Source organism: Manis javanica, chromosome 14 (assembly GCF_040802235.1).
Source record: "Manis javanica isolate MJ-LG chromosome 14, MJ_LKY, whole genome shotgun sequence".
Classification (NCBI taxonomy): Eukaryota; Metazoa; Chordata; class Mammalia; order Pholidota; family Manidae; genus Manis; species Manis javanica.
Window position 1 is genome coordinate 82,515,600 of NC_133169.1, and position 25,733 is coordinate 82,541,332.

At 36.1% G+C, this 25,733-nt stretch overlaps 1 protein-coding gene across 4 annotated transcripts in view; it reads left to right on the forward strand.

Annotated features, from left to right (window-relative positions):
* The window catches only part of SEC24A (SEC24 homolog A, COPII coat complex component), a 60,635-nt gene that overhangs the window by 30,640 nt on the left and 4,262 nt on the right, over positions 1–25,733 (forward strand). For 2 of the 4 annotated variants that reach the window (XM_037016205.2, XM_037016204.2), the window contains exons 12-21: positions 5,434–5,489; positions 6,585–6,791; positions 7,650–7,770; positions 8,086–8,244; positions 10,141–10,314; positions 10,583–10,693; positions 13,773–13,948; positions 16,169–16,306; positions 24,835–24,939; positions 25,257–25,349. In XM_037016205.2, coding sequence (XP_036872100.2) covers positions 5,434–5,489; positions 6,585–6,791; positions 7,650–7,770; positions 8,086–8,244; positions 10,141–10,314; positions 10,583–10,693; positions 13,773–13,948; positions 16,169–16,306; positions 24,835–24,939; positions 25,257–25,349 — 1,340 coding nt within the window. Of the gene's footprint in view, positions 1–5,433; positions 5,490–5,869; positions 6,557–6,584; positions 6,792–7,649; positions 7,771–8,085; positions 8,245–10,140; positions 10,315–10,582; positions 10,694–13,772; positions 13,949–16,168; positions 16,307–24,834; positions 24,940–25,256; positions 25,350–25,733 lie in introns of those variants that run through there. The other 2 variants (XM_037016206.2, XM_037016207.2) reach the window with 2 other exon arrangements.

Sequence of the window (25,733 nt, forward strand, 5' to 3'; positions counted from 1 at the left end):
CAGTTTTACTCTCTTAAATGTACTGTCCAATTTTGCCAACACCAGTTATTGAAGAGGCTGTCATTTCCCCATTGTATATCCATGGCTCCTTTATCATATATTAATTGGCTGTATATGTGTGGGTTTATATCTGGACTCTATTCTGTTGCATTGATCTATGGGTCTATTCTTGTGACAGTACCAAATTGTTTTGATTATTGTGGCCTTGTAGTAAAGCTTTAAGTTAGGGAGTGTAATCCTCCCAGCTTTGCTCTTTCTCTGGATTGCTTTGGCTGTTCTGGGTCTTTTCTGATTCCATATGATTTTTGAAACTGTTTGTTCTAGTTCATTGACGAATGCTTTGGTATCTTGATAGGGATTGCATTGAATCTGTAGATTGCTTTAGGTTGGTCAAATGATTTTTGACAAGGCTGCCAAGATCTTTCAGTGAGGAAAAGATAGGCTTTTTCAATAAATGGTTCTGGGAAAACTGAACATACAAAAGAATGAACCCTTACCTTAAACCATATTAAAAAAAAATTAACTCAGTGGACCAAAGATCTAAACTGAAGAGCTTAAACTATAAAACTCTTAGAAGAAAACATAGGGGAAAATCTGCATGACATTGGATTTGGCAGTCATTTCCTGGATATGACACCAAAAGCAGAGGCAACAAAGGAAGAATAATAAATTGGACTTCGTCAATATTAAAAACTTTTGTATATCAAAGAGTACTATTGAGAGTGAAAAGAACCAGTATAATACTCTATATCAACTTTATTCCAATTAAAAAAAATAGAGTGAGAAGACAAGTCACAGAATGGAAGAAAATATATGCAAATCATATATGTGATGAAGGATTAAAATCCAGAACATATAAAGAACTCAATTCAGCAAAAAAAAAAAAAAAAATGACAGAATTCAAAAATGCACAAAGGATTTGAATAGACATTTCTCCAAGGAACATTTAAAAATGACCGATAAGCACATGAAAAAATCCTGAACATCATCAGTTATTAGAGAAATGCAAATCAAACCACAATAAGATTACTTCACATCCATTAGGATGGCTATTATCAAAAACAGAGAAAAACAAGCACTGGCAAGGATGTGGGAATGTTGGAACTGTCATGAATTGCTAGTGGGAATGTAAAATGTCTTGGTGCTATGGAAAAGTTTAATAGTTCCTCAAACAGTTAAACATACAATTATCATGATCTAACCAAATCTGTTTCCCGGTATATACTGAAAAGAACTGAAAGTAGGCACTCAATACTTGTGCACCAATGTTCATAGCAATATTCTTCACAGTGCTTCCACCAAAAGGTGGAAACAACCCAAGTTTTCATCAACAGATGAGTGGGTAAACAATGTGGTATATAGACATGTAATGAAATTCATACCCAAGAATGAAATTCTGTGCATGGCACAACATGGATGAACCTTGAAAATATTATGCTAAGTGAAATAAGAGGACAAAGATGGTATGGTTCCACTTATATGAGGGACCAAGAGTAGGCAAATTCATGGAGGTAGAAAGTAGAATGCAGGTTTCCAGAGGTTGAGGGGGTGGGGATGGGAATGGGGAGTAAGCAGTTATTATTTAATGGGTACAAAGTTTCTGTTTGTGATGATGAAAAAGTTCGGAAGGTACATTATGATGATGATTACACAACATTGTGAATGTTGTACTTAATACCACTGAATTGTATGCCTGAAGATGGTTAAGATGATATATTTTGTATATTATGTATATTTTACCACGATTAAAAAATAGCTCAAAGTGGATCATAGACCTGAGTGTGAGACTAAAACTATAAAATTGTTAGAAGAAAACAGAAATAAATCTTTGTGACCTTGGATTAGGCAGTGATTTCTTAGATATGACACCAAAAGCACAAACAAAAAAGAAAAAATAGATAAATTGAGATTCTTCAAAATTAAAAACTTGTGCTTCAAAGGTCACCATCAAGAAAATGAAGACAACCCACAAAATGAGAGAAAGTGTTTGCAAATCATATATCTGATCAACAATTTATATCTAGATTATATAAAGAACTTTTAAAACCTAACAATAAAAAGACCACTTTCTTAAAAAGTGGGCAAGTATTTGAATAGACATATCTCTACTCAATACACAATATTCAATATTCTCTGTATACAGTTGACACATAAGCAATTAAAAAGATGCTCCATATCATGAGTTATCAAGGAAATGCAAGTGAAAACCACAATGAGATGCCACTTCACACCAGTTAAAATATTCTCAAACTTAAAACTCAAATTTTTTTGCCACTCTGAGCATGTCTGTGAATAACCATGGCAGCACCATGAGTATTTGTTTGGGCTTAGAAATAAATGTTACTGAGTAGGCAAATTTGCAAAATACAGAATCCATGAATAATTTAAGAATTGACTGTAGGTCTTTAAAGGGCAATCAATAGCTGAAGAGAGCCCCCTTCTGTCTTGGTTGTTATAAATCACACAACAGATCAGCCAGGTCAGTCGGTCATTCCCTCATCTGTTCACCCAGATAATTATTTAGCATAAAGTAAAAGAACTGATGTGATCATTATTTCACAATCTTTGTGTAAGTATATATATAATTAATATGTATATCTCTATATAAGTTGTACACATTAAACATGTATATTTAAATAAATATTTAATTAATTAAAATAACTGAACAGGTGACTCTGATGATGGGCCAAGTTGTGAATTCACTGATGGGGTCCAGCCTCTCAGTGTTACACATCATGAGCTGATAGATGGAATAGCCATTGCTGGACATCACATATCAAAACAAAAACAAAATAGTAACAATGTAACTGCTGCAAGGACCTGGAGAAATTGGAACCCTTAGGTACTGCTAGTGGTAATGGAGAATGTTGTAGCCACTATGGAAACAATCTGTCAGTTCCTCCAGAAGTTAAACAGTTAACCATTTAACCCAAGAATTCTACTGAATAGGTATATACTCTAAGAATATTAAAAACATGTCTATACAACAGTGTTTACATGAATATTCATAGCAACATAGCTAAAAAGAGGAAACAACCCAAATGCCCATCATTTGATGAATGGATAAACAAAATGTAGCAGTATATCCATACAATGAAATGCTATTCATTATTAGAAAAGAATAAAGTACTGATAGGTGCTACAAGGTGGATGAACCTTGAAAACATGCTAAGTGTTAAGAAGCTAGTTACAGAGAATCTCATAGTGTGACTCCATTTATATGAAATGTCCTGAGTGGGCAAATCCAGAGACCGAAAGACTGGCAGCTGCCTAGAGCTGTCGGACTTGGTGGGGAAATGAGAAGGGACAGCTAATCAGTGTGAGATTTCTTTTTGGGACAATGAAAAGGGTCTGGAACTGGGTAGTGGTGATAATTGTACAAGTCTTTGAATGTATTAAAAGTCACAACTGTATCTTCCATAAGTGAATTTTATGGTTTGTGAATTACATCTTGATAAAACTAAATTTCTTTTGATTTCAAAGAATAGGAAAAAATCTAAAACAATAGAGTACTTATATGACAGCTAAAGTAAATAATGTTTAAAATTATTTGTTATTATTTTTTACAAACAATAGAATAAGCTTTTTTTTTTGTTAAAGTATCATTGCTATACAATCTTATGTTGGTTTCAAATACACAACATAGTGGTTCAATAGTTACCCATATTATCAGACCCCCCCCCTCCAGTGCGGTCACTATCTATCAACATAGTAAGATGTTACAGAATCATTAACTGTATTCTCCCTGCTGTACTACCTTCCCCATGACCAACCTATATTGTGATTGCAAATTATTGTGCCCCTTTATTCCTTTCCCCATCCCCTATCATCCTCCCCCATAACCACTAATCCCTTCTCTGTGTCTGTGAGTCTACTGCTGTTTTGTTCCTTCTGTTTTGCTTTGTTTTTATTATTTTTATTTTTGTATCATTAATATAGACTTACATGACAACATTGTGGTTACTAGATTCCCCCCATTATCAAGTCCCCACCACATACCCCATTACAGTCACTGTCCGTCAGCGTAGTAAGCTGCTATAGAATCACTGCTTGTCTTGTCTGTGCTATACTGCCTTCGCCATGCCCACCCCCCTACATTATGTGTGCTAATTGTAATGCCCCTTATTCCCCTTCTCCCTCCCTTCCCACCCGTCCTCCCCAGTCCTTTTCCCTTTGGTAACTGTTAGTCCATTCCTGGGTTCTGTGAGTCTGATGCTGTTTTGTTCCTTCAGTTTTTGCTTTGTTTTTATACTCCACAAATAAGTGAAAGCATTTGGTATTTGGAATGAGCCTTATTTTTTTGTAACAAAAAACAGCACAGTAATTCCCCACCACCACCTTACCCCCATGGTTTTGCTTTCCATGGTTCAGTTACCTGCAGTCAGCTGGGGTCTGGAGGCAGATGATCCTCCTTCTGACTTACCATCATTAGGTCAATAGCCTAATGCTCTATCACAAAGCCTATGTCATTCACTTCACTTTATCTCATCATATAGGCATTTCATCATCTCACATCATTATAAGAAGAGCAAGTACAGCACAATAAGATATTTTGAGAGAGAGACCACATTCGTATAACTTTTAGTACAGTATATTGTAATTCTTTTATTGTTTTTGTTTATCTTTTACTGTGTCTACTTCATAAGTAAAACTTTATCACAGATATGTATGTATAGGAGAAAACATATATATAGGGTTTGGTACTGTCTGTGGTTTCAGGCATCCATTAGGGGTCTTAGATCATATCCCCTGTGAATAAGTAGAGACTACTGTACAAAAATGTAGAAAGTGAGGCCCCTCATAACCTCACCACCCACATATCCTGCCCAGTTTGCATCCTTCTAAGAAAGGGAATTTAATTCCTAAGCAAGAATAAATTTGAATCCTGAGAAGCTCATCTGATGTGGTCAGTCAGCACACCTTGATTCACTTGATTTTCTAGTCCCATATGTAGAAGCACTGGTCGGGGCCTTCTTTATGAGAAAGTATCTGCTTCTAAATGACAGAGCTGTTGGTGGGCTGTATTACTTCTATGTAAAGACATAGTATTCTTGTGTGTCAATTTAGTCAACGTTTTTAAAATTCCAGGAGTGTTTCTTTGGCTCCCAGGATGAAGCAAGAATATAAAGCAGGATTCTAAACTGTTGTCTTTAACCTAAGAGGCAGAGCACTTGTACAGATGTTTACTGAGTGCTTACAGGTCAATGATCTTTAATTGAATGGCTATTTACCTTCTACATGGTAGCAGATAAATTGCAATAAATACCTGAATCAGTACTCCTTTAGTGGCTTTTTCAATGTATGTAGATATGTTAGTTGAAGAGAGGTGGCTTTTATGTAAGTATGGGGGTGGCTAATTATATCAGTGTTATATATTAGAACATCTTTAATAATTAAAGTTTGTGTAAAAGAAATATTTATTTATTCTTTCAGATGTTTTTATACCTATGCCAGAGAACTTATTAGTAAATTTAAATGAAAGTAAAGAGGTAAGACACATTTTCCTATCTGACATGTTTAATTGAAATATTGAAGGAATATATTTTTGAAATGGACTTCTAAGTCCATCTTGCTTCTTTCTGTGACATTTCTAAGGTGTGTAATATTTTATATTTGCTGATAGTTAAAATTCATCAGATGAACAGCTCTTGAGTTTGCCCTTGAACTGAATAGTTTTAAGTGTAATGTCGCAAGCTATTTGTACTAGGGTAGAAGGTAAGCCTGTTCCATTAAGGAGGAAAACCTGAAGGAAACCTGCCTTGCCAGCCATTTGGGAAATTGGGAGGGTTGCTGAGATGAGCTTCTGGTCACTGCATAGAAGCACTTTAGCCAGGCTGCTTTCAGTGCCCTTTGCTTTTCTGATTCACAGAGTGTCATTGGGGTCAGTTCAGAAGAAACTCTTATTACCTGCCTGGAAATTGCCATGACATAATACAGTGAGAGGTGAACAGAATGTGTCTGAAGGGGGGATGTTGTCTACCCTGTATATGCACATATGCCGTAGGGGTAACATTTTAACTAGCAAGTCTATAGTCTCAGCTGTTGGCAATGGTGACTTCACCATAGCGTGAAGTAGTTTTTTTCCCCATTAACTCTCTTTATTTGTACAACCTAACATGAATAGGTAGTTGTTTTTTGTTTTGTTTTTCTTTTGTAGTGTTATTACTAGTTGGCAAATTTACTGGCTATCTTAGATTTTACCATAGGGAAGAGTTAAACTCACTTTAAACTGAAAAGAATAAAGTGTGTAGAGGTGATTGAGGCCATATTTCATGGCATTAAAATAAACCAAATCTCTAGACTGTGATAGTTCTTTTGATACATTTTGGACTTATAGTCTTGCTGGACTACTGCATGTGCAAGAAGAGTAAGGCCCCAATTTTGATTTGTCTTGCTTGCCAATTTACAATGTTGACTTAAAATGGCCTTTTTGTCATTTGACCAACTTCATTGTTTACTGTACTGTCTGTAGATTCCGATCATCATCATGACTCAGTGTCTTGTCTGTTGTACTAGTTACTGACTTACTGTTAAAAATTATTTTAATCGTAACGGGCTTGAGTTTTCTTGCTTTATTTCACAAGCTTGTTCAAGAATTACTGAAAACTTTGCCGCAAATGTTCACCAAGACCCTGGAAACCCAGAATGCCTTGGGTCCTGCGCTTCAGGCTGCCTTCAAGCTGATGTCCCCAACTGGTGGTCGAATGTCAGTTTTTCAAACACAGCTCCCAACGCTTGGTGTAGGAGCCCTGAGACCCCGAGAGGAACCTAACCCAAGGTCCTCTGCTAAGGTTAGAAAGTTTTCAGATGTGTTTAAGTTAAGGTAATGATGCTCTTGTCCCTTTGAGCACAAAACTTGGTTTCTATTTATTTATTCTTTTGGTTGTGGAAAAAGAGAGTATCAGGAAATGGATTAAGTGTTTCTCTTTTATGTAGATATTTATTACATTATCTTCTACCTAATTATTCATACCTTATTTTTTGTCTTTAGCAGGCCACTAGAAATGCAGCCTGCCTTTCATGAGGAAGTCTGACAGACTAAGAGAATATGCCTGCTAGGGGCAAAAAAGAATCTGGATGACCTGTAAAAAGTAGCCATAGTTTGGCTTATTGACTGCCATGGATTGATTTTGAGCACCTTGTGTGTATAAACTCAGTTTGAGAATTGTGTTTCTCAAAAGATTATGAGAATGCAGCCATATATTATACTGCTTATAGTGTCAGTCCTGGAGTCAACCTAAGTTCCACTGCTTTTTAGATATGTGAGCTTGAATAGTTACTTAATTTCTTTGCTCCTCAGTTTTCTTGTATTTATGAAGTGAAAATAATTATATTACACCTCTTAGGTAGTTGAAAAGACTAAATAGATATTACATATGAATTGTTTAGAACAGATTTTAACATACTAAGCATTTAGTAGGTTATTGAAATGAGCGTAATAGATGTATTTTTTTAAGTAAAACAAAATAGAAAATTCTTAAGCAGAACCTGTTTTTTACAGAAAAAAAACCCAAAATATTACAAAGCAAAATAATTTTGTAGACTGCCCAAGTGTATTGTTAACACCTTGGTATATATAGATAAGTATTTAAGTTTTATGATAATTTAATGATTTTTAACTTTTTCTCTTTGTAATTTATTATTAATAGGAAATTCACTTGACACCATCTACTGACTTCTATAAGAAATTAGCCTTGGACTGTTCTGGTCAGCAGGTAGCTGTTGACTTATTCCTTCTCAGTGGACAGTATTCTGATTTAGCCTCTCTGGGTAAGTTATTTATGATGATTATTTTCCTCAAATAAATGCTAGAATGGTATTTATCTGATGGTATTCTAAATAGAAGACAAAGTGAAATAATTTTTATTCCTCTGGAGAGTTTAATCTATTACAAACCTTATAATCTTCTACTCTAAACAGTTAGAGTAGAGAAATTTCTATACTTCTATTTAAAGGAATGAAATAATCGTTTTTTGACAATACTTTGGATGGTTAAAGAAATATTGATTTAAATGCCTGGAGTTACTTTGGTGCAATAATGGTAGTTAATGGCAGAATTTAAAAGGAGTGTGTGTTTTCTTCCAGGTTGTATTTCTCGATATTCGGCAGGCAGTGTCTATTACTATCCTTCTTACCACCATCAGCAGAACCCAGTCCAAGTACAGAAATTACAGAAGGAACTACAGAGATACCTTACTCGGAAGATTGGCTTTGAGGCAGTCATGAGAATTCGTTGCACCAAGGGTGGGGGCATTTTTTTTTTTTTGGATACTTACATAGGAGAAATGTTTTTGATATTAGTAAACATGCATGTTTCTCTTTTTCTTTTTTATGGTAAATGTTATTGCAAGTGAAATAATACGTATACTCTTGGTAAAGTTAAAAAAAAAAGGTACAGTACAAAAAAATGTAAAATGTGAAATGAGATTTAACCCAGGATGTTTTACCTCACAGTTTCTCTTATGCCCTTGAAAAGTTTTTCCATGCATATATGAGCTTTTATTTTAGCTTTCAAATAAAAGCAGAGGGGATCACATCTGGCTTCATTTTAACCACTTTTTTTTTTTACATGAAGATTTATATCCTTTTTTTTCTGATGACTGTTTTAAAGTTGGCATTTATTTCACAAGCAATGTATACATCCCTTCTTGTAAAAAATGAAAACATTATTGAAAAAGCTGAAATCTTGTATCAGCTTGTGTGTGCGCATACTTTGACTTTTCTTCCATCCTTATGTAGTCACTGAAACCATATTGGTTGGTATATTGGACTTTTCTATCCATTTATATACTTACATATGTATCCATGGAAAATATATAGTAAAGTGCATTAGCCTAAATAATATTGTACATGTTTTTAGCAAATCTTGAAGATCCATTAAAATTAGTTAATATAGATCTGTCTCATTCTTTGTAACTTCTAGTATTCAGGAGAAGGTACTAATCATGAATTAGTTATTTTCCTACTGATTGGCATTGAGGACATCTCTGATATTTTTTGTTATGGTGAACAAAAACAGTATTGCTTTATTTTTTTGCACATAAAATTTTGGCACTTGAATGAGTATATCTGTAGGATAAATTTTTAGATATGGAATTACTAGGGTTAAAGTAAGTATTCATTTAGAATTTTAGTAGAGATTGACAAATTATCCTCCAAAAAAGCTTTTTGAAAATTTAATCTCCACTTTCATTTAACAAGGTATGTATTATATCTCCTGCCCTTAATATGGTGTATTAACTAATATGATTCTGCTTCTAGTTCCAGTGTGAGGGTTGTTCTTCCCCACACCACCAAGCAGTCACCTCAGTTCTGACACTGTCTACCTAGAGACAGCATCAGTTCCCACAGGTTAAGTGATCAGCCTCACAAGACTCCTCACACACACACTGCAGCCACCAACTGCAAGTCAGAAGTGCTTCTGACCAACTAGCAATACAGTGGAGGTTCCAACTACCCCCTCTGTGGCTTTAATTAATTTGCTAGAGTGCTTACAGAACTCAGAAACATTTTGTTTCCTAGATTACCAGGTTTTATAAAAGGATATAACTCAGAAACAGCCAGGTGGAAGTGATACATAGAGCAAGGCATAGGGAGTTGGCAGAGAGCTTCCATGCTTTCTCCGAGCAGTCCCCTGTCCCCAAAGCTCCCTCCTCGTGTTCACCAACCTGTAGGCTCTCCAAAGGACCTCATCCTTTTGGGTTTTTAATGGAGGCTTCACTGCATAGTTGTGATAGACTAAATTATTGGCCAGTGGCAATTGGTTCAACCTCCAGCCCCTTTTCCCTCCCTAGAGGTGGAGGGGCAGGGTGTTGGACTAAAAGTCCAACCCTCTAATCATATGGTTGGGTTCTCTGGCAGTTAGCCTCCATTCTTAGGTTACCTAGGTGCTTTCCAAAAGTCACCTCAGTAACAGCAGAAGACACCTTTGTACCACTCATCACTTAGGAAATTCTGAGGGTTTTGGGAGTTCTGTGCCAAAAACAGTGAACGCCAAATATATATTTCTTATTACAAATCACAATGTCATACCTAAACTTTAAAAATTTACTCTGCTTGTCTGATAAGTGAGAAGGATAAAATATAAATATCCATAAGCAGGTGATATATAAACCATTATAATAACTTTTTCTCTTCTAGGTCTTTCCATTCATACTTTCCATGGGAACTTCTTTGTTCGGTCAACAGACTTACTGTCTTTGCCTAATGTAAACCCAGATGCTGGGTATGCAGTACAGATGTCAGTAGAAGAGAGTCTTACTGACACTCAGTTGGTTTCCTTTCAGTCAGCACTCTTGTATACGTCCAGCAAAGGTAAATTTTTGTCTTTCTGTGTGTGTGGCAAAAAACACATGAGAATTACCGTCTTAACAAAGTTTTAAGTACACAGTATAGTATTGTTAAATATAAGCACAATGTTATAGCAAAAGTAAGTTTTGATTTGGTCATGATTGTATGGCTTGTGATAAATTCCCTCTTCTTTGGAGGTAATACCAATTTCTATTAAGCCAAAAAAATATTCCAAACCTTAAGAGCTTTGTTGCTGTTGTCTCTAAAGCTAAGGTGTGTGTTTCCCTCGAAGGTGAAAGAAGAATTCGCGTTCATACTTTGTGTTTGCCAGTAGTTTCAACTCTGAATGAAGTCTTTCTTGGAGCTGATGTTCAAGCAATTTCAGGGTTATTGGCCAATATGGGTAAGAATTATTATCATCTATTATAAATACTTTGTAAGTAATAATATTAGAAAAATCCACATAGCTTTGTTTTCCCTTAAATAATTAGCTATAAGGGTTTCAATGTTTTGGATCCTGTCTGTGCCTGCTGAGTAACTATTTGAATGACAGGATCTACTGCAGATAAGCTTATCTCTTAAAAAAATTTTAAGCAGCTTTATTGAGGTATAATTTATGTGCCAAATCACTAAACCCATTTTAAATTTACAATTTCATTGTTTTTAGGGTGTTTAGCATTGTGTGGCCATCGCCTCAGTCAAATTATAGAACATTTCTATCACCCCAAAGAGAACCTGATGCCCATTAGCAGTTACTGCCCACTCCCTTCTGCTTCCCTCTCTGGTCTCAGGCAACCACTAAACCACTTTCTATCTGATAATCTGCATTAAATGACGGTATTTTACTTTTTTTTTTAAATTAAGGTATTATTGATGTACACTATTATTAAGGTTTCACATGAAAAACAATGTGGTTACTACCTTCACCCATATTATCGAGTCCCCCCACATACCCCATTGCAGTCACTGTCCATCAGTGTAGTTAAGATGCCAAAGAGTCACTATTGTCTTCTCTGTGCTACACTGTCTTCCCCATGATCCCCTTCACACCATGTGTACTAATCATGATACCCCTCAATCCTTTTCTCCCTCCCTTCCTATCTGCCATCCCTCACCCCTCCCCTTTGGTGACCTCGAGTCCCTTCTTGGAGTTTGTGAGTCTGCTGCTGTTTTGTTCCTTCAGTTTTGCTTCGTTGTTATACTCCACAAATGAGGGAAATCATTTGGTATTCGTCTTTCTCTGCCTAACTTATTTCACTGAGCATAATACCCTCTAGCTCCATCCATGTTGTTGCAAATGGTAGGATTTGTTTCTTTCTTATGGCTGAATAGTATTCCATTGTGTATATGTACCACATCTTCTTTATCCGTTCATCTACTGATGGACACCTAGGTTGCTTCCATATCTTGGCTATTGTAAATAGTGCTGTGATAAACATAGGGGTGCATATGTCTTTTTGAATCTGAGAAGTTGTTTTCTTTGGATAAATTCCTAGGAGTGGAATTCCAGGTCAAATGGTATTTCTATTTTTAGTTTTTTGAGGAACCTCCATATTGCTTTCCACAAAGGTTGAACTAGTTTACATTCCCACCAGCATTCTCCGCATCCTCGCCAGCATTTGTTATTCCTAGTCTTTTTTGATGTTGGCTATCCTAAGTGGTGTGAGGTGGTATCTCATTGTGGTTTTAATTTGCATTTCCCTGATAATTAGTGATGTGGAGCATCTTTTCATGTGTCTGTTGGCCATCTGAATTTCTTCTTTGGAGAATTGTCCATTCATATCATCCACCCATTTTTTAATCAGGTTGTTTGCTTTTTTGGGTTTTGAGGTGTGTGAGTTCTTTATATATTTTGGATGTCAACCCTTTTATCAGATATGTTATTTATGAATATATTCTCCCATACTGTAGGATGCCTTTTTGTTCTGCTGATGGTGTCCTTTTCAGTACAGAAGCTTTTTAGCTTGATATAGTCCCACTTGTTCATTTTTGCTTTTGTTTTCCTTGCCCAAGGAGATGCGTTAAGGAAAAAGTTGCTCATGTTTATATTCAAGAGATTTTGCCTGTGTTTTCTTCTAAGAGTTTTATGGTTTCATGACTTACATTCATGTCTTTGATCCATTATAACCGTATTTTACTTAATGTTTAATATTGGTGGTTAATAGCTATTTTATGAGCTCTGTAACTTGGGTTACTGTAAAGATGATTAGACTTAGGCATCATGGATTTGGGGATTGAAAACCAGTATCCTGTCATATGTAAATTTGTAGCCTTGGCCAAATCACATGGACTAGGAGAAAATTTACTGATACCTCATCTCTTTACTTCCATCTCAGATATAGTTGCCTTCTTGATTTTTTTTTTTTTTGTCCCTTTTTCAAATTATAGAGCTTAACATGATTTTGGTTCTTGGTCCCTTTCTCCTTCAGGAAGAACTTCCAGTGAGTCCATTTGCTTCAAACTCAAATTGCCTGTAATAGGAATAATTACCCATTTCCTAGAATTTCCTAGTGGGAAAATTGTTCCTTATTGGAGCCTGGTAAAAGATCCAACCCCACTTTAGTCTCATGTTGTTAAAAGTTAAAGATTGTGACATAAGAGATTTGAGAATCACTGCCTTTATATTTTGTTGAACTAATACTTTTTGGTAACAGTATGAACATTATTATCTTTATCATCATCAACAACAACTATAAATCAGGCAGTATATGTGAATTTAAAAATACTTGCCAGCAACTTGCTTCACAAGAAGTATTGGTTCTGTTACTAAATTTGGTTGATCCCATTATGCATATTTTTTCACATTTTATCAGTCTTTAAAATCAGGATATCTTCAGTTGATGAAGGCTTAGAGTTACTGTTGACCCAGTAATAGTAATCTTGATTTATTCTTGCCTATGTATAAATTTGGTCTAAGCAGTTAATAACATCACTTCATTGTATTTTTGGTAGCACATAACTTAAGTTTAATTGTAGTTTGAGAAGTCTTCAAAACAAATGTAGTTTTTTTAGTATTGAAAACATTTTTTGAGTATGCAGAAATGCATATACACAAAGTGTGGCATGACACTAAGAGCTCTTGCAATAAATATAAAATAAAAATTCTCTCTGTTAAGAAGGCATGTGTATTTAACTGCAGAGTTTTTCCTTTCTCAGTGGTATATAAAACATGGTGGATTACAATAACATCTTAGGCTGACAAAATAGTTTTCCCATTTTATAGATAAGGAAACTGAGGCTTATGAAGGTGAAATTACTTGCCAAGTTGCCACACAGCTAGGAAACAGCAGAGCAGCATTTCAGCACATGTTGGTTTCATTCTCCAAAGTATGTGTCTTTTAACTGCTATGTTTACTCCTTGTTTGTATAATAAATTGGAGAGAGAATTTGTACAATTAAGAAATTGTTTCTTCTGTCCGTAACAGTGGGGTAGGTAAACTTCTGTCTTACTGCTCTTTTGTCTCTACCTCCACCTCTGTTAGCTGTTGACAGGTCTGTGACTGCCAGCTTGAGTGATGCCCGGGACGCCCTCGTCAATGCCGTCATAGACTCTCTTTCAGCTTATCGTTCTTCAGTCCTAAGTAACCAGCAGCCTGGACTCATGGTTCCTTTCTCTTTGCGGCTTTTCCCACTCTTTGTGTTGGCTCTTCTTAAACAGGTAAGAGAAGCAAAACCAGAAACTGATACAGAGAAAATGTCAAAAGCCAAAGTTTTTATCCTGGATCCATTAAACATTATGTATATAAAATTTATGCCAGTTAAATTTTCCGAGGACAGGAACTCTAACTCTTATTTGAAACTTGAAAGGATTTGTAACCAAAAAAAGTTACAAAATACTGATTTAAAGCATGTGCTTTGTTTGTAAGATATGCTCACCAAGTATTATCTGATGTTATTAGAGATGGAAATGATTATCAGTTTTCCAGTTTTCCAAAACAAGAACTGAATATTTTCCTGCTAGAGTAAGAAGTCACATTTGAGACTTTTCTTTTGCCTGTTTCGCACTCCGTATTGTATTTCAGCCACATTCCACTGCTTAATCTTAGATATACCTTTTCATTCCTGTGTACTGATTTCCATGGCCTGCATTGCACTTTCCTATCCTTTTCTTTGAGCTCAAATGTTAACTCTGGCAGATACCTTTCATTCTGTGGTCCTCTAGCTCTTTGTGCATATACTTATTTATACAGTTTTTTATTTAATAATTTTGTCAGTTGTCTCCTCTACCTGCCCTTTGCCCCTATCCCTGGCTCCCTTTGTCCCCTCTTCCCCCTCCAAAAAAAAAGATAGAGAAAGGAAACTCTGGGTTGGTGGAAGAGGTTTATATTCCCAACATCTAAAATACATAATGTGCAAGCTTGTCGACTCAGGATAACCTTCCCTTATAAAATTTTACTAAAAAGCTCATGCTAATAAATCACCTGGGGAAGCACTCCAGATTCCAGAATTGATCAAGGACTGCTCTGGATCCTGTCAAGTTTTATACTTTTCTGAACTCCAGAGTTGAACTGTCCAGTATATGTTGTCTCTTCTAAGTGAGCAGAGTAACCCACTATACCCTAACAGGAATGGCTTTTGAATCTTCTAATTTCTTTGACTCAAATTATATATTTCCACTTCTGGATACAATGTAAATACACAGAGGTTACATAAATATTTAAATTTTAATGCTATAAAATTTGAGCTTGTCCCTTTTTGCCTTGAATGGTGTCCTTTCACTGTGACCTGCCTTCCCTGACCTCCCCAGTGAATATGCAGCTCTCTCCTTCCACACCACCCTGGCGTTCTTTATCTTTCTTCCCTCATTTGTTTTTTTCCATAGCACTTAATCCTGACATTCCTCATATTTTGCTATTTACTGTTTACTTAGTAATGCTATTTACTTCGCCCTTACTAGGATTTTTTGTCAATGAGGACAAGCATTTTATTCTTTTTTAAATTAAAGTATCATCAATATACAATCTTAAGAAGGTTTCACATGAACAATACTATGGTTGAGGACAAGCATTTTTTATCTTTTTGTTCACCACTTGGTCTCAGCATCTAGAACAGTTCCTGGCACATACTGGACACTCAGTAAATGTCTTTTGAATGAATAAATGAAACTTTTCCTTCTTCCATTTCCCATTTTTTAGTTGTTATGCACATACAATTTGGAAAACCTAAGAGCATTTTCTAATACTGCTTTATTTATAGTTAGTGCATTTGTTTTAAAGTATAAGTTCATAGCTGAAATCTCTGCCTCTTTCTATTCTTTCTATCAATAGGAATGCTTAAACCTTACCTCAAAACTTCATTATCTCCCTAAAGTTAATACATCAGTTAAAACTCATAAATACTTATTAACCCTATTCTACTACATAGCTACCCCCATATTTAAAATTTTTTTTCCTGGTTGATTTATAAATTTTATTACGTTATTTAATTTCTCTAACTGTAGAAGAAACAAGGATACTGTTTAACCACCATTAATCATCACCTAGCATTTATAGAACACTGATATTCTGGTCCTTCTTATGTGTCTTTATTTTTGTCATCTGCAAGGTATAACTTTACCCTTCTCTGGGAGATGTTTGGATTTTTACATCACTATTGCTATATAGTAGTGTTTAGAACTATTTCACTGTTTAGGAAACAGGTACCAGAGAGATCTAATGATCTTGCTATGGTCAGGTAATTGATTTCTTAAGACTTTAGGTAGGGATATGGCCACAACTTAATAAATGTGTGTCACTTCTTGAAAGGTACTTTTCAAAGAATAATTAACAGTACATCTGCTCATTCTGTCCGAAGATAGTCTTTTAACAACTGATTTGCAAAGTTTATATATATTTGTTAAATACTTCTTTTTTGGGTTGGGGGGTGGTTTTTATTACAGAAATCATTCCAGACTGGGACTAATGCACGTCTGGATGAACGCATTTTTGCTATGTGTCAAGTGAAAAATCAGCCCTTGGTTTACCTTATGCTTACAACTCATCCCAGTTTGTATAGAGTTGACAATCTCTCTGATGAGGTAAGATTGAGTCTTTTTTTTAGTGGCTTTTATTTAAAGATTTATAAGCCTAATTATGTTTAATCAATTGCAGAAATGAGAAAAGGCCTGTTTTAAGTTAATTAAAACAATACATTTTATTAAGTTTATTTAAGGCAAATCTCTGGAGCAGATCTAAGTAAATGAAGAGGTTGTCAGATTGACCAGAGCAACCTCTGATTTATTTATTTAAACAAGTTGATATAAAAGGCGTATCCTAAAGTGAAATTACATCTGAACACCCCAGCTAATTGTTTATTACAACACTGCTCTTGAATTAAAGAAACCAAACTTATCTAAGTTGTATCACTGCTTGCCCTTAATAGGAAATTTACCTAAATTAAAGTCACAAGCATGAAAATACTAAGTCACAAGCTTTCTAAAGTTGGTAGCAAGTTAGCATATGTATGTTGGAAAAAATTTTGGTTAAAAACCTAAGGATTTTAAAATAACTTACACATATAAAGGACAAATTGCCTCTGAAATTATTTTTTTATTAAAGTATCATTAGTATATGATCTTATGTTGGTTTCAAATGCACATCACAGTGCTTCAGCAGTCCCCATGATCAAATTATATTGTGATTGCAAATTATTGTGCCCCTTTATCCCCCTCTCCCTCCCTGCCACCCCCACCCCTTCTCCCCCTTGGTAACGACTAGTCACTTCTCAGTGTCTGAGTCCAATGCTGTTCTGTTCCTTCTGTTTTGCATTGTTTCTATATTCCACAAACAAGCGAAATCATGTGGTATTTGTCTTTCTCTGCCTGGCCTATTTCACTGATCATAATATACTCTAGATCCATACATGTTGTTGAAAGTGGAATTTCTTTTCTTTTTATGGATGAATAATATTCCATTGTGTGTATGTACCACATCTTTATCCATTCGTCTGCTAATGGACACTTAGGTTGCTTCCACATCTTGACTATTGAAAATAGTGTGGCGATAAAAATAGGTGTGCGTATATATTTTTGTATCAGGGACTTTGTTTTATCCAGGTAAATTCCTAGAAGTGGAATTATGGGTCAAATGGTATTTCTGTTTTTAGTTTTTTGAGGAACCTCCATACTACTTTCCACAGCGGTTGCACCAATTTGCATTCCCACCAACAGTGTAGGAGTGTTCCTGTTTCTCTGCATTGTTGCCAGCATTTGTTGTTTCTTGTTTTTTGGATAGTGGCCATTCTAACTGGTGTGAGGCACTGTCTCACTGTGGTTTTAATTTGCATTTCCCTGATGATTAGCAATGTGGAGCATCTTTTCATGTGCCTATTGACCATCTGTATTCCTTCTTTGGAGAAGTGTCTGTTCGGGTACTCTGCCCGTTTTCTAATCAGCTTACTTATTTTTTGGGTGTTGAGGCACATGAGTTCTTTATGTATTTTGGATGTTAATGCTTTATCAGATGAGTCATTTACAAATATATCCTCCCATACTGTAGGCTACCTTTTTGTTCTGTTGATGGTGTCCTTTGCTGTATAGAAGCTTTTAGTTTGATATAGTCCCACTTGTTCATTTTTTATTTTGTTTCCCTTGCCCTAAGTGATGTGTCCAGGAAAAAATTGCTCATGCTTACGTTCAAGAGATTTTTGCCTATGTTTTCTTCTTCTAAGAGTTTTATGATCTCATGACTTACATTTGAGTTTACTTTTGTGTATGGAGTTAGACAATAATCCAGTTTTATTCTCTTTCATGTAGTTGTCCAGTTTTCTGAACACTATTTGTCGAAGAGGCTGTCTCTTCCACATTGTATATTCATGGCTCCTTTATCATATATTAATTGACCATATGTGCGTGGATTTATATCTGGGCTCTCTATTCTGTTCCATTGATTTATGGGTCTGTTGTGCTAGAACCAAATTGTTTTGATAACTGTGGCTTTTTAGTAGAGCTTGAAGTCAGGGAGCTTAATACCTCCAGCTTCGTTCTTCTTTCTCAGGATTTCTTTGGCTATTTGGGGTCTTTTGTGATTCCGTATGAATTTTAGAACTGTTTGTTCTAGTTCATTGAAGAATGCTGTTGGTATTTTGATAGGGAATGCATTGAATCTGTACATTGTTTTGGGCAGGATGGCCATTTTGATAATATTAATTCTTCCTATCCATGAGCACAGGATGTATTTCCATTTTTTGGTGTCTTTAATTTCTCTCATGAGTGTCTTATAGTTCAGAGTAAAGGGTTTTCACCTCCTTGGTTTAGATTCATTCCTAGGTATTTTATTATTTTCTTGATGCATTTGTAAATGGAGTTTTTTTTCCTGATTTCTCTTTCTGCTAGTTTGTTGTTAGTTTATAGGAATGTGACAGATTTCTGTGTATTAATTCTGTATTCTGCAACTTTGGTGAATTCAGTTATTAATTCTAGTAGTTTTTTGGTGAATTATTTAGTTTTTTTTTAATGTAAAATATCATCTCATCAGCAAATAGTAAGAGTTTAACTTCTTCCTTACCAGTTTGGATGCCTTTTATCTCTTTGTGTTGTCTGATTGCCATGGCTAGGACATCCAGTGCTATGTTGAATTAAAGTGGTGAGACTGGGCATCCTTGGCTTTTCCTGATCTTAGAGGAAAAGCTTTGAGCCTTTTGCTATTAACTACATCAATGTTGGCTGTGGGTTTGTCATATACGGCCTTTATTATGTTGAGGTACTTGCCCTCTATACCCATTTTGTTAAGAGTTTTTATTATGAATGGATGTTAAATTGTCAAATGCTTTTTCAGCATCTGTTGAGATGATCATGTGGTTTTTATCCCTGTTTTTGTTAATGTGGTGTATTATATTGATTGGTTTATGAATATTGTACCATCCTTGCATCCCTGGAATAAATCCCACTTGGTCATGATGGACGATCTTTTTGATGTATTTTTATATTCAGTTTTCTAATATTTTGTTGAGTATTTTTGCATCTATGTTCATCAGGGGTATTAGTCTGTAATTTTCTTTTTTTGTGGTGTCTTTGGTTTCGGTATTAGAGTGATGCTGGCCTCATAGAATGAGTTTGGGAGTATTCCTTCCTCTTCTCCTTTTTGGAATGCTTTAAGAAGGATGGGCATTAGATCATCCTTAAATGTTTGGTAGGATTCGGCTGTGAAGACATCTGGATCTGGTATTTTGTTTTGGGGGAGTTTTTTGACTACCCTTTTGATTTCATTGCTGGTAATTCATTCAGATTTTTCTGTTTCTTCCTGGGTCAGTCTTGGAAGGTTGTATTTTTCTAGGAAGTTGTCCATTTCTAGGTTATCCAATTTATCGGCATATGATTTTTCATAATATTCTCTAATAATTCTTTGTATTTCTATGGTATCTGTTGTGATTCTTCCTCCTTTATTTCTGATTCTGTTTATGTTTGTACATTCTCTTTTTTTCTTGGTAAGTCTGGCGAGGAGTTTATCCATTTTGTTTACTTTCTCAAAGAACTAGCTCCTAGTTTCATTGATTTTTTTTCCTATTCTCATGTTTTATTTATTTTTGCTCTGATATTTTATTATGTCCCTCCTTCTACTGTCTTTGGGCTTCATTTGTTCTTTTTCTAGTTTCTTTAATTGTGAGTTTAGACTTTATTTGGGATTATTCTTGTTTCTTGAGGTAAACCTGTATTGTTGTGTACTTTCCTCTTAGAACTGCCTTTGCCGCCTCCCACAGATTTTGGGCTGTTGTGTTTTTGTTTTCATTTGTCTCCATGTATTGCTTGATGTCTGTTTTAATCTGTTCATTGATCCATTGATTATTTAGAAGCATATTATTTAGCCTCCATGTAATTTGCAGGCCATTTTGTTTCTTTTGTGTAACTTATTTCTGTAGTTTCATATCATTATGGTCTGAGAAGCTGTCTGATAAAATTTCAGTCTTTTTGAATTTATTGAAGCTCTTCTCATGGCCTAGTATGTGATCTGTTCTGGAGAATGTTCCATGTACACTTGAGAAAAATATGTATCCTGCTGCTTTTGGGTAGAGTGTTCTGTAGATATCTGTTAAGTCCATTTGATCTAATGTATTGTTCAGTGCCTCTGTTTCCTTGTTTATTTTCCGTCTGGTTGATCTGTTCTTTGGAGTGAGTGGTGTGTTGAAGTCTCCTACAATGAATGTATTGCAGTTTATTTCCCCCTTTAATTCTGTTAATATTTGTTTTATGTATGCTCCTATGTTGGGTGCATAGATATTTATAATGGTTATATCCTCTTATTGGACTGAATCCTTTAACATTATGTAAAACATTAAAAAAACTTGTCTCTTGTTACTTTCTTTGTTTTGAAGTCAATTTTGTCTGATATAAGTACAGCTAATCCTGTTTTTTTCTCCCTATTATTTGCATTGAATATGTTTTTCCATCCCTTCACTTTCAGTCTGTGATGTCTTTGGGTCTGAAATGAGTCTCTTGTAGGCAACATGTAAGTGGGTCTTGTTTCCTTATCTATTTTGCCACTCCACATCTTTTGATTGGTGCATTCAGTCCATTTATACTTAAGATGATTATTGATACATATGTACTTACTGCTGTTTTATTAACTGTTTTCTGGCTGTTTTTTATAGCTCCTCTCTGTTCCTTTCTTTCTGTCTTATTGTTATGGATGGTTTTGTCTAGTGTTGTAATTGGATTTCTCTTTATTTTAAATTTATTTATTTATTTTTGAGTGTGTATTTGCTGTAGGCTTCGTGGTCACCAAAGGTTCAAGGATAGCTTACATACTACATAGTAGTCTATCTTAAATTGCTGGTTAATCTATTTCAAACACAATATAAAGGTCCTTTTTTTCCTTCTTCTTCTTCCTCCTCATTTTTCATATTAGATGTCATAATCTGCACTTTTTGTGTATACCTTAACTGATTTTTGTCTATAGTTGATTTTGCCCCTTGTTTTGTTTTCATTTTGTACTTGCTTAGTAATTGGTTGGTCTATTACCTGTACTGTGGGTTTATATTCACTTGTGAAAGCTATTTAGCCTTTGGGTCATTTCCATCTACAGCTGCCCCTTTAACATAGCCTGTAGGGTTGGCTTAATGGTGGTAAATTCCTTCAACTTTTCTTTATCTGGAAATTGTTTAATTCCTGCTTCAAATTTAAATGATAATCTTGCAGGGTAGAGGATTCTTGGTTGGAGGTCCTTCTGTTTCTGTATGTTAAGTATATATCATGCCTGTAGTGTTTCTCTTGAGAGGTCTGATGATAGCCTGATGGGATTTCCTTTGTAAGTAATCTCTTTTCTCTGCTGGTTGCTCTCAACACTCTCTCCTTATCCTTGATCATTGTGTTGCTGGGGTTCCTCTTGTTAGGGGATCACTGCACTTCCAAATCCAATTACAACACTAAACCAAGGAAATAGTGTCTATTTCCTCCCCAAATTGGGCAAGTTTTCATCAGTTATTTCCTTAAAGAGACTTTCTATTCCCTTGTCTTCCTCTTCTCCTTCTGGTACCCCTATTATGCAAATACTGTTTCATTTAGATTGGTCACATAGCTCTCGTATCATTCTTTCATTCCTAAAGATCCTTTTTTCTCTCTGTTTTTCAGTTTCCTTGTTTCACTGTGCTCTAATTTCCATTTCATATACCGTTTCCTCTACCTGTTCTAGTCTACACTTAAATTCGTCCATTGTATATTTTATTTCAGATACTGTATTCTTCAGCTCTGAGTGGCTCTTTTCAGATTTTTTCTCTCTTTCTTAATATCTTCCCTGAGATCTTGAATACTTTTCTGTGTAAATCTATGAGCATGTTTATGACTTTTATTTTGAAATCTTTATCAAGAAGATTGGTGATCTGTGTTTCATTTAGCCCTCTTTCTAGGGTTCTATCCTGTAGTTTTGTTAGGATCATATTCCTCTGTCTACTCATTTTGTCCAGGTTTTTTTTGTTTCTTCCTTTTTATTAAATATCTCTGCTATGCTTTCTGACCTACAGAGTAATAGCTTTATGAAGAAGGCATCTTATGGTGTCCAGAAGCTTAAGAATCTTTACTCTCTAGTGCCTGGTTCTATTGTGTGGGGGCCCCAGCTTTTGGTGTGCTGTGGGCGGGGCCACCTTTCTGCCTGGCTTCTGTAGTGGTGTAAGTCTAGGTGGGCAGTTTGCTTGGCCACGCCTTTGTGATCAGCTCAAGAGCCTGTCAGGTCACTGTGGGTGGGGCTGCGCTCTACCTGGGCTGCAGGGTTAATGGCTTGGGTGGACTGATGTTTGGCTCTGCCCCAACCAGAAGTGCAGCATTGGGTTTGGACACCTGCAGGGAGTAAGAAGCTCTTGGGACTGGCTCCTCCAGGCATCTCTCTTATTGGGCTGAAATGGAGCAAAGCAGGCTAGGAGAGCCTCCCTCTGCCTGCCAGGCAGCAAAGTCTGATGCTGCCACTGGACCAAGTGGGTTGGCTCTCAGCAGCTCACACAGGGAAGAGCCTTGGGTCTGTGTGCCAGCATGGGGGATGGAGCATCTGGGGCTCCCGAGAGTTCCCAATTGTTGGGCCAAGGGAGGGCTGGAGAGGTGTGGTCCACCTTCCTTTCCTCCTGTGGTGAGAATTCCATCCAACCCTTACCCCTCTGGTACCCCTCCCACTTCTGGTAAGTCTTTCAGACTGCTGCCTCTGCTTTGGGTCTCAGGACTGGTGGAGCGTGCCTGCCCTCCACACTGGATGGAGTCTCAGCCTCCCAGAATGTTCCTCCTGCCCCTGGTGTCCAGCCCTGCTATTCACCAGAACCCAATGTAATGTGGGCCCATGAGCCTAAGTCAGAGCTCCAGGGCCAGGTGGCAGTGCTCCTGGGCTCTGACGCCTTCCCTGCTCTGCTCCTCTTTCTTCCACCTATAGGCTGGGGTGGAGGTCGTTCTTGGGTCCCACTCAGTCTCAGCTCTGCCACTTTCCCCTTTTCTGTGTGGTCTTTTCTTCTTCCTCACGTGTAGGGGGTCTATTCTGCAGTCTTCAGGCCATTTTCAGGTTTAGGTATATTTGCTGTATTTTCTTCTTTTATGTGTTTTGGGAGGAGATTGCTGCCTTTCCTTGCCTTCGTATTCTGCCATCTTTAATCCAATCTACTGCCTATGAAATTTGAAGTAACTTTTTAGCAAATGAAAACTTGAAAACATCATTGGTTTATATTATAAAAATAACAACTCATGATTCTGTGTTTGACCTGTTCAGCTAACTGTGCTTACCTTTTTCTCACATTAAAAAGTGGCAAACTAACATAAAAATATAAACGCAATATATTGTAAGTCTATAATGTGGAAATTACCAGAAAGATGAAGAAATCACTCATAATAGTTACATCCAAAAATAAGCACTATTACCATATCAGTGGTGCATTTCTCAGGGAGCCTTTTGGTAGCAAGTATTCTTAGGAAGGAAAGGGGGCTGCTGTGGCACTCATAAACAAACCACAGGAGGGGCTAGGGTAGAGTCAGTCAGGTCTGGCTCAGAGATACTCTTTGCAGATGCATCTTCCAACTGTAAAACAGGAAGTCATGGGGATGAAAACACAGCATAGGGAATAGTCAGTATTAATGCAACAACTCTGTATGGTGACAGTGATCACATACACAGTGGTGAACATTTTATGATTTATCTAAATGTTGAAACACACTATGTTGTATACCTGAAACGTATAATATTCTAATTTCTAATAAGTTAACTATTCTTCATAAAATATAAACAAAACCAATCAACCAACCAAAATCCCAAGGACTCTGTACATTGCATCATTCTTTCAGATCAGCCCCCTCTACAAGACTGGAAAACTGAGCCACCAAAGACAGACAAGGCTCTTTTCTTAGTTCTGATTAGAAATCCTCTCAGATAAATTACTTATTGACTATATTTGGGTTATAGTTTCTCTCCTGTTCACCACATGCCCTAAAGTCAGAGGTATTAAGGTACTGTGGTTAATAGTCCCTGATAGAAATAATGCCTCTTCACTGGCAGGGGAGTACCCCTTGTTAGGTCGGTATTTTATTTACTTCCTCCCTTAGATAAAGCTTAATTAAGTACCTAGTTTAAGTGCTTAAGTTTATTTTTGGTCAAAATGAATACTTAGGAATATTCAAAAGGTATGTGTATGTTTTCAGATAACAGTATTATGGTCAATTATAAATGAGAAACTTCCATTTCTGGTCTTAAATAAATTTCAAATTGGAGAGAACTATTAAAATCTCATTTGTATTAGGGTTTTTATTCCTCCCTGCCTAAGCCATGCAGTCAGCCATTTTTATCAGCTAAGTTCCAGACTTTATTTGGATTTCACTTGTGTAATTTATCTGTCCAGGATGCATGGATATTGATTGTGTTCATTGTATTAGTTTTTAAAATAAGTTAAGATTGGAAGTTAATTTGGCTTTTGGGGATTCACAGTGGCTTTGTTTAAATAAGTGATAGATATTTTTTCATCTTCTTTATATTTAAATATGCATAATTGTGATTTACCTAAGTAGGTTTCAAAGTCTCAGAGGTAATATTCATTAAACATCTTTTGTTGCTGTGTGATTGCGCCTTCGTGTTACCTGTCTCTGAAAGCTTGACCCTTCTGCTTCATTCTCAGGGAGCACTCAGCGCCAGTGACCGCACCGTACCTCAGCCACCTGTTCTTCAGCTTTCAGTGGAGAAGCTGAGCAGGGATGGGGCTTTCCTCATGGATGCGGGCTCTGTGAGTAGTCCGGCTATCTGGATTCTTCTCTTCATACTACTGTACTTCCATTCTGCTTGGTATCTCTCTCTTCCGGTACAGATTGTATGCTATTTCATCTATATATTTTTGTATTGGCCACCTTCTCCCTCCATAGACTTCTTTCATGCCAGTATCTTGTCATGGTACATAGTAATCATTGTTAGTTCAGTTGAAGGCTGCACAGTCTCAGTAACCTTGCTCATTGTTTTGATCTTTTGAAACATACTCCATGGTAAAGATGAGTCAACAGCTCACTATTATGCTACATCTCAAAATAATTTTCTTCTTGTCCCCAGGTACTGATGCTTTGGGTTGGAAAAAACTGTGGGCAGAATTTTCTCAGTCACGTTCTAGGAGTTCAAAACTATGCATCAATTCCACAGACTATGGTAAGACTGTCTTATTATAGTGATTGTAGTAGACTTAAACATGGCAAAAACATGAATATCCCACTTTGAAATCATAGCATAATACTCAAGAGTTTTTCCAAAACAGAATATGTTCCCAGAGATTATGTTTTTCTACTTACTGAAAATACTCATTTTATGTTTTTTTTTAGAAGGCATTCTTTAGGTTATTTTGCATCACTGACTTACGTGTTCTTATGTATCTATGACAGTATACTATTTTAGGGAGAAAATAATAGTTTAACTAAGGGCAAAAAAAAAAGTAGTTTGCTGCAATTAGCATTAGTTTCATGGCTTTCTGTTTTTGTGATTTTGGCAAGTGATTTCATTGTTGCTTGGCTGGGTCCTTTTAACTTCTGCTTTAGA